At 41.2% G+C, this 13324-nt stretch overlaps 1 protein-coding gene across 2 annotated transcripts in view; it reads left to right on the top strand.

Annotated features, from left to right (window-relative positions):
- LOC141781912 (interleukin-1 receptor type 1) overlaps nt 1–13079 on the top strand; it is a 32306-nt gene extending 19227 nt beyond the window's left edge. For both annotated transcript variants that reach the window (XM_074657892.1, XM_074657891.1), the window contains exons 3-12: nt 151–400; nt 692–884; nt 1788–1956; nt 2235–2297; nt 3986–4121; nt 5263–5417; nt 7155–7298; nt 9600–9767; nt 10534–10808; nt 11056–13079. In XM_074657892.1, the coding sequence (XP_074513993.1) occupies nt 151–400; nt 692–884; nt 1788–1956; nt 2235–2297; nt 3986–4121; nt 5263–5417; nt 7155–7298; nt 9600–9767; nt 10534–10808; nt 11056–11358 (1856 nt within the window). In that variant the 3' untranslated portion in view covers nt 11359–13079. The remainder of the gene's footprint in view (nt 1–150; nt 401–691; nt 885–1787; nt 1957–2234; nt 2298–3985; nt 4122–5262; nt 5418–7154; nt 7299–9599; nt 9768–10533; nt 10809–11055) is intronic.
- The last annotated feature ends 245 nt before the right edge of the window (nt 13080–13324 follow it).

Raw genomic sequence — 13324 nt, 5'->3', positions numbered from 1 at the left:
AGCAAGCATAAGTAAAGACGAATAAATCGTGCAACATGAACAGAATGCATGCCAGACAATTATTTCTTGCAGGAAAAGTCCAAAGTTTGCTTGCTGGCTGAATAAATGCTAACTCCATTCTCCACTGATGTGTATGTGTGTGTGTTGCAGAGAACTGTAAAGACTACAAAGTCCAGTTTGAGAGGGTTTTCTCTGTTCCCGGGGACGTGGCTATGCTGAAAAGCACCCTGGTGTCTCCAGACGTCTTCAACTTCACAGCTGTCCCTTACAACGTCACCTGGTACGACTCGACGGGCCGAGAAATGAGCAACCAGAGCGGTCGAGTCCTGGTGCGCGGCGAGACTCTGTGGTTTCTTAACATAACGCTGGACGACACGGGAGATTATGTGACCGTAGTGAGGTACGGTAGCTTCAGTAGAAAATACAAAATGTGTCCTTATGTGTGTGTGTCTACACTGTAGGGGGGGGGGGGGGGGGAAACGATTCACTTATGTATCCGATCTTTCCGATTTTTAAATTGTTTCGAAAATGACGATTCATAATTTAATTCATATATGACAATTAAACAATTAATTGTTGCAGCTCTACACAACTTACTTTGTGGTGTTTTATTTATGTTATTAATGATGCATCAAAGAATCTCTGCATATAAGAAAATAAAAAGGCTAATTTTCGTCTTAATTTCCAACAGAACTCCGTCTTGGTGCTACATTCAGACCACTAAGCTGATAGTGGAGTTGGCAGTTTCTGGAGAGTATGGAAGACCAAGGAAAGCTGGTCAACAAATTACAAAGGGAGTCAATGACTTCCTGTCCTGCCCTCTGATGAGCTACATCAGTACACTGGACAGCTACAGCATCTCTTCCTCCATCACGTGGTACAGAGTGAGTTATGGGAAAGTCTTGTTGAGCACTGACATACAATATTAACCTACTATTACTCCAGATGTTGTACAGTAGTTTTTTATGCAAGTATGTATAATAAATTATAAATCCCAAAATAGCCCATGAAATAGGGATTAATCCCACAACATTATTAATTCAACATTAAAAGTTATTAGTTATTCTAATACTATTTTACTACTATCTACTGCTAATATCTCAAATAGCTCTCTTTTTGTCGGAAACTTCCTTTAATGGCCGGTTCAGACTACACGATATCAGCCGATTATAGCCCGACACGGCCGTCGTAGGGTGTCGACTCGAATTGGGAACGATAAATGAGTGTCGGGTGCGAAAAGCGATCGTTTTATCTCGTGTAGTGTGTCATAGTACACGACAACTGAGCCTCGTGGGCCCCTTTACATGGTCGGACGCGGGGGCTTGAGCCCCGGTAAGTCCGTCTATTAAGACGCCGGTGCCGGGAGAGTGTATATTGTCGGAACAGGGGACCGGCATGTAGTCTGTCACCATCATAACCGTCAATTATCGTGTAGTCTGATCCTGGAATAAGTTTGTATTCTGTAGGTCATTTCTTTGTCTATTCAGCATGGTGGCTATCACTTGTCAAAAAAAAAATGTAGCTTAAGTTTGGAGTGTTATTTAGACTCCTTCGTGACAAGCTAGTATGTCATGGTTGGTACCAATGGATTCATCAGGTTTTATAGTTTCATATGATATAGATTCACTCTAGCTTTAAAACTGCGCCTGGTACCACCTAAAGATTGCAAGTTGCCTTAAAGAAATTAGTGGCGTTAAAAAGAATGGCGTTATTATCGCGGTAACTTTGACTGCCTTAATTCTAAAAACTGAAAAGCTTGACTTTTCATGTTTTCTTTTCTCTTCTAGGGTTCTCACCCCATCGTGGATGGGAAAGACAAGTATACCTACATAGCTCCAAACAAACTGAAGATTGACGGGGTGGAAGTTAAAAGCGCCTATTACACATGTACTCTGACCTTCACTCTCGGTGGTGTTGTGGGATCCGTGTCAGAGACCATCGACGTGAATGTCTCAGGTAAGATTGAACATCAGTACTTGACTGTGTAAGAGAGGGACTTTAGAATGTTTGTCCACAACAGAATTAATTATTGTTTCACTTTTCTAAAATCATAAATACAACTATACAACTAGTAAGTAGAAAAGAGTAAGGTTACAGCAGGCTGATAAGAGGTGGATCATTCCCAAAACCGTGGGCGGGAGCTAATAACTCATACCCTATACACATACAGTGTATTTACGTGATTAGATAACCTCAACCTCTGTTACTGTATTTCTTGTTGTCTGTCTTTTCAGAGAAGTACTATATGCTTCCACAAGTGCACGAACCAGCCAATGAAACAATCAAGGCACAGATTGGTGAGTTCCCGTCTGCACCATATTCTGAGAAACATGGTTTTCTGCAGCTTAAATGTCTGTTGTTGAATCTTTCAGACCGACTTGCAGGGTGAGTTAATGCAAGTGTAGAGTACTACGTCACCTACCGTCAAATCTGAGAATAAAACCATCGTAGCTGTAGGACGTTGACAGAGTTATAAAATCCTGTCTCACTGAATTATAAGTCAATGTGCAATGCATTGGAGCTTGATAAGCTTTCAAACTCATGGCTGTTTTATCTAAAATAGACTTCACTTGGACTGAATTTTATCTTTTTAGTTGTACCTGTTAACATACATTCACACAAACACAGTAGTGTTGTCACAATACCAAAAATTCGGACTTCGATAGGATACCCTGCCTAAATATCTTGATACCGATACTGAAACAATACCACGGCAAAAATCTAAAACATCAGGAAAAGTAATGGAATAATAGATGACAGAACGTGGAACTTACAAGTTTTATTAATTAATTAAAAATGTTTAAATGTAAAAATGTATTCATTAAAAAAATTAAATGGTTTGCAGTAATCTGATGTCTCCAATACTTAAGTTCATGTGATTTCTTTGATAGTTAATTTGATATATTTGCATTTATTTTTGATAATGCATACATTTAAATTTTTCTTATAACTTATCTATGTTTATATATGTTTATTCTAAAAATGGAACAACTTCAATTTCTCCCTGTGGATCAATAAAGTATTTCTGATTCTGATATCACTTATTAAACAGCGTTTAATAAGGCCAACGCAATTAAGGCGGAGAGTGGTACTGCAGCACGGTAGACGACGAGAGGGTTCCTAAACAAAAACCCACAAAACGATAATAAATTCAGATGAAGTTCTGGAAGAAGTTGATGAGAGAAAAGCTGCTAAAATCAGGAAGACACCGCAGTAACTGCAGAAAGAGCTGTGTTGTGTCGAAGTGGTGTGAAGAGAGAGAAGAGTCACCGGACTGCTCTTCCTCTCCGTCCATTCATGTAACAGACACACGGTAAAATAATACTTTATCACAAGCTCTTTGGTGGATTATGTGTTTGCCGAATTACTGGAGATGCTTGGACAGAATCGGAAAAGATGGTGAATCTAATTTTATCGGTACATTTGATCGGTAATTAGAGCCGCGCTGTTATTTTCCTTGTTTTTTGAAGAGAGTTCTGCTGATAGAGACACCATCTCAGAGCGAGACTGTGCAGCCAGCGAGAGATTCATGACCTGCTTTAATCTTCTTTTCGGCCTCATTTATTGACTCCTTCTGCAAAGTTATAACGGTCTGCTCCCGCGGGATCCCAATCCTAATGGCGTCCTCTAAAGCAGAGCGCCACGCACGCACACACGCACACACACACACACGACCCCGCGGTCGCACATCAATGCAACTCACGGCTCCTATTAAAACACTGTCCTTCTTAAAGTACAGGTACTAATAAAACGGGGTATCGTACCGTTTTAACGGCAGCGTACTGCGATACTTTTCTAGTATCGGTATATCGTGCAACACTAAAACACAGTGCTATTTTCAGTATGAACGCCAGCTTCGGTCTGAAGCTCCTTGGAGAAACACTATTTGGAAAATATTTAGAGACTTTAAATTGAGGTTTATAGATTTCGGATGAATAGTTTTGTTGAGTATAATTTGTGTTATTGTGTTTGTGCATGTGTTTAGGGTCCAGTTTCACCAAACGGTGCCAGGTGTTTGTGCCGTGTGTCGGGAATCCCTCGACTATTTTCGCTTGGTGGGACGGACAAAATTTCATTTTGACGACCAACCCCTCTGACCGTGTCTACACAATAAAGATAAAGTTAGCACCCTCACCTTTCCTTTTATTTGGTTTGTTTTGTCTGCTGCTTTTAGAGTAGTGAGGACTATGAAAGTTCATATGATGTGCCTGATATGTTAAAAAGAAAACGATGCCTGAGGTAGTATCTCTGCCTTGATATTTCAATGTTTTCATTTCTTCAATACAACTTCATGTGGAAAAACTTCCTAAGGGAGCATGCATATTTTTTTTAAACGATGAGCTTTAAGAGGCTTAATAAGCTCTGTAGAGCTGCAGAGTTGACACAAATTGTGAGTTCCTTATTTTCAGCAACCCTTTTCAGATCACATAATGACTCTACTGTAGTACAACGGGCACAAAACAGGTAGAAATATGAAGCTCTAATGCCGGGTACACACTACTTTTGATGGTTCTAACTACTAAAACGACTCAAAAAATTGTGACTTTGGTGTAAACAAACACGTGGTCGAGGAAGAATTAGCGATGTTAGTTTTTACTTTGTACTGTAAATTGACGAAGGATGGACGGATAAAGTCATGGAGACACGTTAAATAAACACTAATCAACAAGTTGATCCTCCGTTTCCGAGCTCCATCTTACTACGACTTTATGCTTCACGTTTAGCATTAGCTCATGCATTACCGCCATGACTACAGTCGTTGTCCTTCCGCGTCAGTCAGCTTGGTTCTCAATTGTCCGAGGACAGCCGATTACGCAGTCACGTGGGAAAGAGCGTATATTGCCAAGAAGTGAAAGTCACTAAAAACAGTACAACGTCTGCCTACAAAGTGCCGTACAAAAGTACAACTAAATTATTTCTATTGTATTGTCATATTCTACCGAAATGGCCTGTGTTGAACATTGAAATATTATAAATAAAATAAGTGTTTTCAGTCCAAAATGGCGGCAGCAGCAGTTGTCAAAAAAACAGCAGAGTTTCGTCTCTTTGCTTCTATACTCTTTGCTCGGGGTTCCCCTCCCCACACACAACACGATATCCCATCGTAAATAATGAACTTGTTTAATATTTACAATCAAAAAATCAGGGCTTTGCTGACAATCGTCGGGAGGAATCGGGCACAAAATCAGCTTGATTCTCGTGTAGTGTGTACCCGGCATTAACCAAGCACGTAACATTTCGTTATCTGTCTGTCTTCAACAGTGAAAGCAGAGTGGATGGTCCTACTAAAGGTGTCTGGTTCAAGCAGATGCTGATCTTCTCTGAGCTGAGGGAGGAGAATTTCCACATCAACTACACCTGTATAGCGATGAATGGCAGGGGACGTCCTCAGGGCTATTTCACTCTGTTACCAGCAGGTAAAAACACAGAGTACGCCTGTCAAATGAAAACTTTTTTTTCATTAAATAATTGGTATTACTTTGGGCTGTCAGGGCACAGGTATAGTCCATTCTGGAAGATCTTCTGTTCTCTTTTTTTTGATTCCAGAATATTTTTATTGTTATTCCAGAGAGTATAGTGGAAACCGCTTATAGTGATCACGGTTACAGTGATCAACCGCTTATATATATATATACAAATGCTGTTTAAACATTTGCTTATAGTAATGAAGTAGTCCCCTTACAGTGTTCATTCAGGGTCTTTTCATACAAGAAAACATCTGGGAAAACATTTTAAAACTATGTCAGACTAGCATGAATTGAATTTTTGTTAGTTTTTTTTACTTTACTCCTTTGATGCTTTGCCTCGCGGACCGTCTGCTTTTACAGCTGGATACCTGAAGCTGATGCTGCGTGCACATTGATAACATGACGGGAAAAGGAAAGTCATTTCCTCTAAATGAAAAACGATTGCTCACGGAGAAAGCACCCTCGTTAAGTGGATTGATAATGCCTCGGCACGTAATGCCCCCAAAATGATCCTCAACCGGCTCTGCGGCACACATGCAGACCGGCGCCCATCTCCCTCCACACCGCTACAGGGTGAGAGAGCGAGGAGCCCCGGCAAAGGGGCGCCGTTCATCTGCATGCACGCTCGTGATGCAGAGCCGGCCAAAGACGGCAATGCCTCACCTTTGGTTTGGGAAAAGACGGAAAAGAAGAAGTGGTCGGTTTCATTACTTTGAATTCATGTAATAAATAGGGATGTCACAATACCAGAAATCTAGTAGTCGATACCAATACCAGTGAATTTCCACAATCCTCGATAACCAATTCGACACCACAGTAAAAAAACAAAACGTTAAATTTCTCGTTTAATCCCAATGCTATAAGGGAACCATAACGTTAATGTGAGACGGTGCCAGGTAGTGGAGACCTACAGTAAAAGCTCTACCAGAGAGGCCAGACACACCGCCACCCTACGGTAAAGATCAGAGTCAGCGCTCTGCACGTTGACCGTCATCTCTTCTTGTAAAATGTCCCGTGTAATCGGTAACACCGGTGTTGTCACAAGTTTATTAACCGGTGGGAAATTTTCCTCACCTTCACATCACTACCAACGACCAATACAGGCATCGTACGGTACCCTCGGTACTGAAGTATCGGTTCTCGTGACATCCCTAGTAATAAATATACAGATGTCAAATAGATGGTAATCTACATCAGAAATGATGCACAACAACAAAGATTTGGTTATAATAATCATCCGCTTATAGTGATCGGAGAGACGAGATCATTATAGTCCAAATCCCTTAGATATTCATTTTAATATCATAGACTAAGAAAACCAGCACATACACAACAAATGACGTAAATGACTAAACGATTAACAAAATTGTCATCAATCTGATTAATCAATTAAATCTTTCCAGCTCTAGTAATGATAATCTTTCCAGGTGGATAGATGACCAGTAGAGGGCGTTAGTTGACACTTTTCCTCCAGTAGAGGCAATAAGCAATAACATGTCAAATGTTTTAAAGAGTCATGTCATTATTTTCATGTCATTCATGTGCTCAGCCAGAGATGTAAAAAACACTCTTGACTCTTAAAATAACAATGCATGAGATGCCGTCTTATAACTCTCGCACGCACGCACGCGGTGTTGACACAACCTATAATTGTGTGTGTGGTATGTGTGATGTTCATCTCTACAGATCCCAACATCATTGTTCCCATTGGATCCGTGCTCGGCAGTGTTATGGTTCTCTTTATCATCAGCGTCACCATCTACTACCTGTTTAAGGTCGACATTGTGCTGTGGTTCAGGAGAGCGTTTCCAGTCCTCTACGCAAACACAGGTAATATTTCACCCGTTTCTATTTATTTCTGTCGCTCGCTTTGAAAGCCCGCAACGGACGAGGAACGGCTGGTTCATGAAGGTGAAATGAGGAGGTATCTATATGATGTCTGCTCATTTCACTACAAAAAAACTAAATAAGGCAGCTTTTGGGTTGCTGGAAAAATTTTATAAATAATTCCTGACAATGACTGATATATTTGAGGACATCTCTGACTACATACAGGCTGAAAATCAAACATTTTAATGTAGTAATTTAGATATTTTTCAAAATAAAAGTCCCTAGAAGTGTATGATTCAACTTCTCCCATGGTCTAGTTTATTTACATGACCTAACGTAACGCTTGCTGTTAGGACACGGTGTCTCTCTCTCTCTCTCTGTGGCCGAATTATCTCCATCATTACTGTTGTTGTTGAATTATTCCTCATTCAGCTCGACCTAACGTTACATTTCAATTAATGACAGTGACGTTGTGTGACTCCCGTCACAATCAAATATTCATTTTCATATTCAAAATATCTGTTTTTTTTTTGGTAACACTTCATTTTACAGGTCCGCAAGATTTCATGGTAATTAGGTGATAATTAGCAATTAGCAGTTAATATTATAACTACAAATAATATCACAACTGTCAAACTCAATGAATAACATTAAACCAAATCAATACAAGTACATTCTAGAAATCAAAGTTGAACAGTCTTGCTCAGCCATGTGCAATTGCTACTGCTAAGGTAAGCCCTGTACGTTACCAATCCATGGAAGAAAAGGGTTTGTAATTCCATGTGTTGAAGTTGTGGTTCCAAGTCAAAGATGTCGTCTTTGCTGTGCAGATGGAGGAAGCTGATCGCTCCAATACTTCCTTCCCAGCAGCTTGATAGCTTGGTGCTAACTTCCTTGCGGTTGTTGCTTGAAGTTAGTTGGTCCAAAGGCAGGCTCTCGCGTCCTCTGCCTTAGAGGTTCCTTGAGTTGCTATGTCTGTTTCCTAACAGGCCATAGATCAGAGAGCTGCTTTACAGCTTCTGGTCTGGAGAGCAGCAGCTCACCTCCACAGGTTAGGAGAGGTGAGAAGGGAGATGAAGAGCAGGGAAGAGAAGGAACAAAGAGATTCCTCTGGTTTTGTCCTGGGTGAATTTCACACCTATGTGTGAATGCTACAGTAGCCAATGGCTACTGAGCTGAGTCCTCAGCCAATGGCTACTGAGCTGAGCTGAGCTGAGTCCATGGGTCAAGGATCATGTTACTGAGTTCATGTGGTCACTTGCCACCATTCAAATTGGTGGGTCCCTACACCCAATATTTACTTCAAAATGTATTGAAAATTACTTTCTTATAAATATTATTTAATAATTATATTCCGCTATTTCCGAATAGCTGGTAATTTATTTAATAATTTCCAGGAAAAGAATATAAAGTTAATTGATCTGCTTTATTTTCCATGTCTGCTGATAAATAGATAATAATTAGCAAATAGCTTCTTTGAAATTTCTTTAGTTTTCCACCTCCGATGAAGATCAGCCGCTTCTCAAGCCTAAGGGCCATATTTTAACCATTAGATGCTATTTTAGCATTTAATTATTAAATGATGTTTATAATTAAGTAATTTTCGATAAATGTAGAGGTAAATATTGGAGTAATTTGGCAGTAATTCCAAAGAAATTTCAAATAGCTTACTTGCTAATTATCATCTAATTACCATGAATATGCAGACCTGTAAAATGAAGTGTTACCGGTTTGTTTTTAACTATTTAAATATATATTTGAATTTAAAATATTCGTTGAGAGCCCTAGCGTTTAATAAGTTATGTGTTGTTTATTACATACAGGATAATGATAATGTTAACTAAATAAAAATACTCTTACACTACACTCACAACGCTCCAAGATGGAAAAACCCACAGTGATGCTTCAACATTGCATCACACACACGTACAGTACCCGCACGTATATCACAACTCAGAATCTCAAGTTCTACCTCATACCTGACCGCAAGTGTCAACGACGAGAGCTAACAAAGGAAACAAACTAACCACAGGGCTGCCTGCAGTATTTCTGAAGAAATGTCATCTGCTGCTGGTTTATGCAACACAAGAACTGCATGTTGACATTTAGCTGGAAGTTCAGTGTCGTCAATCAAGTCCTCAAAATCTGACTTTAATGTAATGAGGTTAACACATTGATAAATGAAGTGTGTATGGTATGACAAGGGAAGATTTCCATGGCTGAATAAAGCAATGTGTGCAGACTGAACTACCACTAAAAATACTATATATAATGAGCTCTTCTTTTTCTTTCCTGTGTCAGACTCGGATGGGAAGTTGTACGATGCCTACGTGGCTTACCCTCAGCCCTGTGCCGCCGGATTCAGCGAGAAAGTGGAGGGGTTTGCCCTTCACGCACTACCCCAAGTGTTGGAAAAGGCCTGCGGCTACAAACTCTTCATAGCAGGCCGTGACTGCACGCCCGGGAAGGGTAAGTCACCTACATGGCGGATACAACATTGTTTTTGTTTTGTACTAGTTGCCTTAGATACGAGCGTGACAACTTGGTGTTCATTGTAGAGAAAAAGAGCATCAGTTTCTTTAGGACAAATCTGCTAAAAAACATTATTTGAAAAAGCCTTTCAAGCCTCAAAGTTGTAATGAAAGTTGATGCAGATGGGAAATTGTTTAGGTTATTACTACTAGTATTATATTCACAGTCAAAACACAGTTAATGTTAACAGCATTTAGTATCAGGGGTATCATGATTTCTATTCTAAATTGGAAATCGATCGAAATTAGCTTCCGAATTACGACCATCGAGCTACAATATTTTTTCCTCTGTTTCTGACTCAACGTCAGGACGTCAGGACGTCAGGATGTCAGTGACGACAGGATGTCAGTGACGACAGGATGTCAGTGACGACAGGAGGAAAATCTAAATATTTAAAGGCTTTCGCAACACAGCGTCACGTAGATTTCTTGCTCGAGTTGAAATATTTCAACTGGCGAATACACAAATTATGCAAATTTCGCGTGTTCGCATCGCATCTTTCGCGCCATTCGCATAGCCCGGCGCAAATTTGCGACTATTCACCTCTCTGCATTGACTTTGTATGTAATCGTGCCATTCAACTCTTCTTTGTTTTGGAGGGAGAGGGAAGACACTCCTGGTTTAGATCTGCACTCTGCACTTTTCTACTTAAGCTCGTGTTTTTCTAACACAACTGTCTCTTCATCCTATTTTGTCCCTGCAGCCATAGTGGACTCAGTGGAAGAGAACATACAAGCCAGTCGCCGCCTCCTTCTGCTCTACACCGCCTCTACTTTCATCAGCAAAAGACACACAAGCAGCACTAGTAATAACAACAACAACATCTCTAAGACCAGTGATAGCGGAGATAACAAAGAAACCAAGACCAGCGAAAGCAGCAGCAGTTTGGATGGCAGTGAAGAAGTCTATTCAGACACGAGACAGCAGTTGGAGTGTGTGGCAGCGATGCACCGAGCGCTGCTGGAGGGATCTCTCAAGGTGAGAATAATGTATAGTCTATGCATAGGCTGCATAAAGTCCAGTCACACGTCATTTACCCGGGGGGGGGCAGTAAGGTCCGCTCATTAAAGCTGCACTAGTCAATATTTACTTTATGATTTCATCACATCGATCTTATCAAACTCATTTCCAGCAGCATCAGGCAGCTGTTCTAAGCAAACAGGATCTCATAAAACCACGTTCAAACAGGCACCCTGATTATAATATAAGCGCTGCTACTTTACAGGTGATCCTGGTTGAGTTGGAACAGATCAGCCCGGCTCAGCTGGCTCTCTTCCCAGAGTCGGTGCGTCACCTGAGGAAGAAGCAGGGCGCTGTGTGCTGGTGGAAGAACCAGAGCACAAGGCAAAGGTGGAGGACGTGCACGAGGACGAGAGAGGACGAGGAGAAAGGTGGACAGGACGCGCAAACACCGCCGTCGCCATCCCTCTCCCCTTCCTCCAGGTTTTGGAAGCAGATGAGATATCGTATGCCGGTGAGGGGCAAGAGGGCAGTGTACCCGGAGAAGACCGCCCTGCTGGGCTTGTGATGATGTGATGGACCAGACAGACGCTGGTGGTTTCCAATGCAAACATGTATAGTAGTGAATCTCCTCACACAGACAATTCAGTGCTGTCACCAAGCGGCAACCTCCGGTGCTGAGAAATGAAGCCAACGTGGAAGTGCCGTGTTAAAAAGACAAACTTTACAGCAGAGATAAACATGTTTACAGCCTGGTACTAAAAACGGTTTTAGTCTCCATAGCTAATTTCCCCGTTCATGACAACTGTACAGGAGTGAATTTTTATATAAGTCACCCGTTTAAATTATATTCAGGCTTAAAGTTGGGCATAATTGAGGGCGTGGCCGCTCTGAGTGACAGGTGGGTGACGTCTCAGGTCGCTAGCTGTCTGCTCTGCTGTGTCACCAGGGCCGCTACAGCTCCACCAACGTCCACGGGAGTTAGGCTGTGTCGTCACTGCCAAGATGGTGACGGCGAAGCCACCATGGATGTATTAAGAGAACTGGATCCAGCGTTGGGGCGGGGCCCCCATTTATTCCTATGACAGTTGCTCAGTGGCGCATGAAGCCAAAATTACTCAACATCCGAGTGGCAAAGCACCCGGATCTTTCGCTGTCGTCACGGCCAAGATGGCAACAGCCAGAGCTATCCACTTAGAGCTTTACAACCACTCTTCAGAAACCTATGGGTGACGTCACGGAGACTACGTCCATCTTTTATACAGTCTATGGCTGACACGAGATGCCGGGACGTACACGCTCTGAGTCAGTTACAGCCCAGGGGCACCAAAAGGTACTTTTACTGCACATGTCACCTCAACAGATTACTTTTAAAGTAGCACAATTCTGAGAGCAAAAGGTCCATACGTGCACCAGGTACAGCATACGCTAAAGGAAGAGTAGCTGATCAAGAAAAGGTGGAAGATGCTTTGCTCAACGACAGCAGTTCACATGTGATCAGATGATCACAGCGTCTGGGCTAACCGGAGTTTTCCTTCATCAGTATATGAACTGTTGACATTCCCCGACAGGTGGACACTGAAGAATAATGTGGACAAAGAAGGACTGATCACACCAAATGATCGTGTGTAACTGTAAAATGTACATATGTATGATTGAAAAGTGTAAATATGTAAAGAAAATACATCTCTGCAGTATCATGAGACGTCAAGAGGCAAACTATGAGCTTTATATTAAATGGACTGCCATTTATTTACTGTTACAATGGAAACCGCTTATAGTGATCACGTCTGTCCGGGTCAAATCGATCATATAAGTGGATGATTATTAGAAGCAAATTTTTGTTGTTGACATCTGTATATTAATTACATGATTACAAGGTAATGAAACGGACCACTTCACTATTTACTGGCTCACTTCTTCTGCCTTTTCCCTCACCGAGTGTGAGGCATTGCTGTGTTTGGCCGGCTCTGCAGCACGAGCATGCATGCAGAACAGCGCCCCTTTGCCTTTGCCCCTTTTGATCACTATAAGGGGTTTCCACTGTACTGAACTACAAATAAGAAACTGTAAAGAGCAACAGCCAAGGGAGGAAAACTTTTATTAAAAATGAATTTATTTTTATTGGATGTTATTTATAAAGACACATTTCATGCAACTAGGCACCACAAAGTGTTAGTTAGGTTAAACAGTTCTGAGCAGCATGCAAACGTTTCCAAATAAGCATAATTGACTGTACCATGAGCGCTTGACTATTCTGTCAATAAATGGGAAATTTGCAACAGAAAACATACGTGGAAAGCTTCGTCCATTTTGAAGTTGTTTGTCCTTCTTTCTTCTTGCTTTTTTTAAATTTACAGTACACGTGGCCAAAATTGGTTCCAGTTCATTTCCATACACTACGGATATTAGCTTCCAAAGACTTGACTTTTTTTTTATTTTTGTCCAAGTTACATTATGGTTGCGTCCGAAATTCCATACTAACATGCTATTTAGTTTGCATTAACAGTATGTGAGATATGTAAGTATGTGAT

The sequence above is a fragment of the Sebastes fasciatus genome, chromosome 14, assembly GCF_043250625.1.
Source record: "Sebastes fasciatus isolate fSebFas1 chromosome 14, fSebFas1.pri, whole genome shotgun sequence".
NCBI classification, from domain to species: Eukaryota; Metazoa; Chordata; class Actinopteri; order Perciformes; family Sebastidae; genus Sebastes; species Sebastes fasciatus.
Note: the sequence above shows the minus strand (reverse complement) of the source record. Positions and strands in the feature narration are given on the sequence as shown.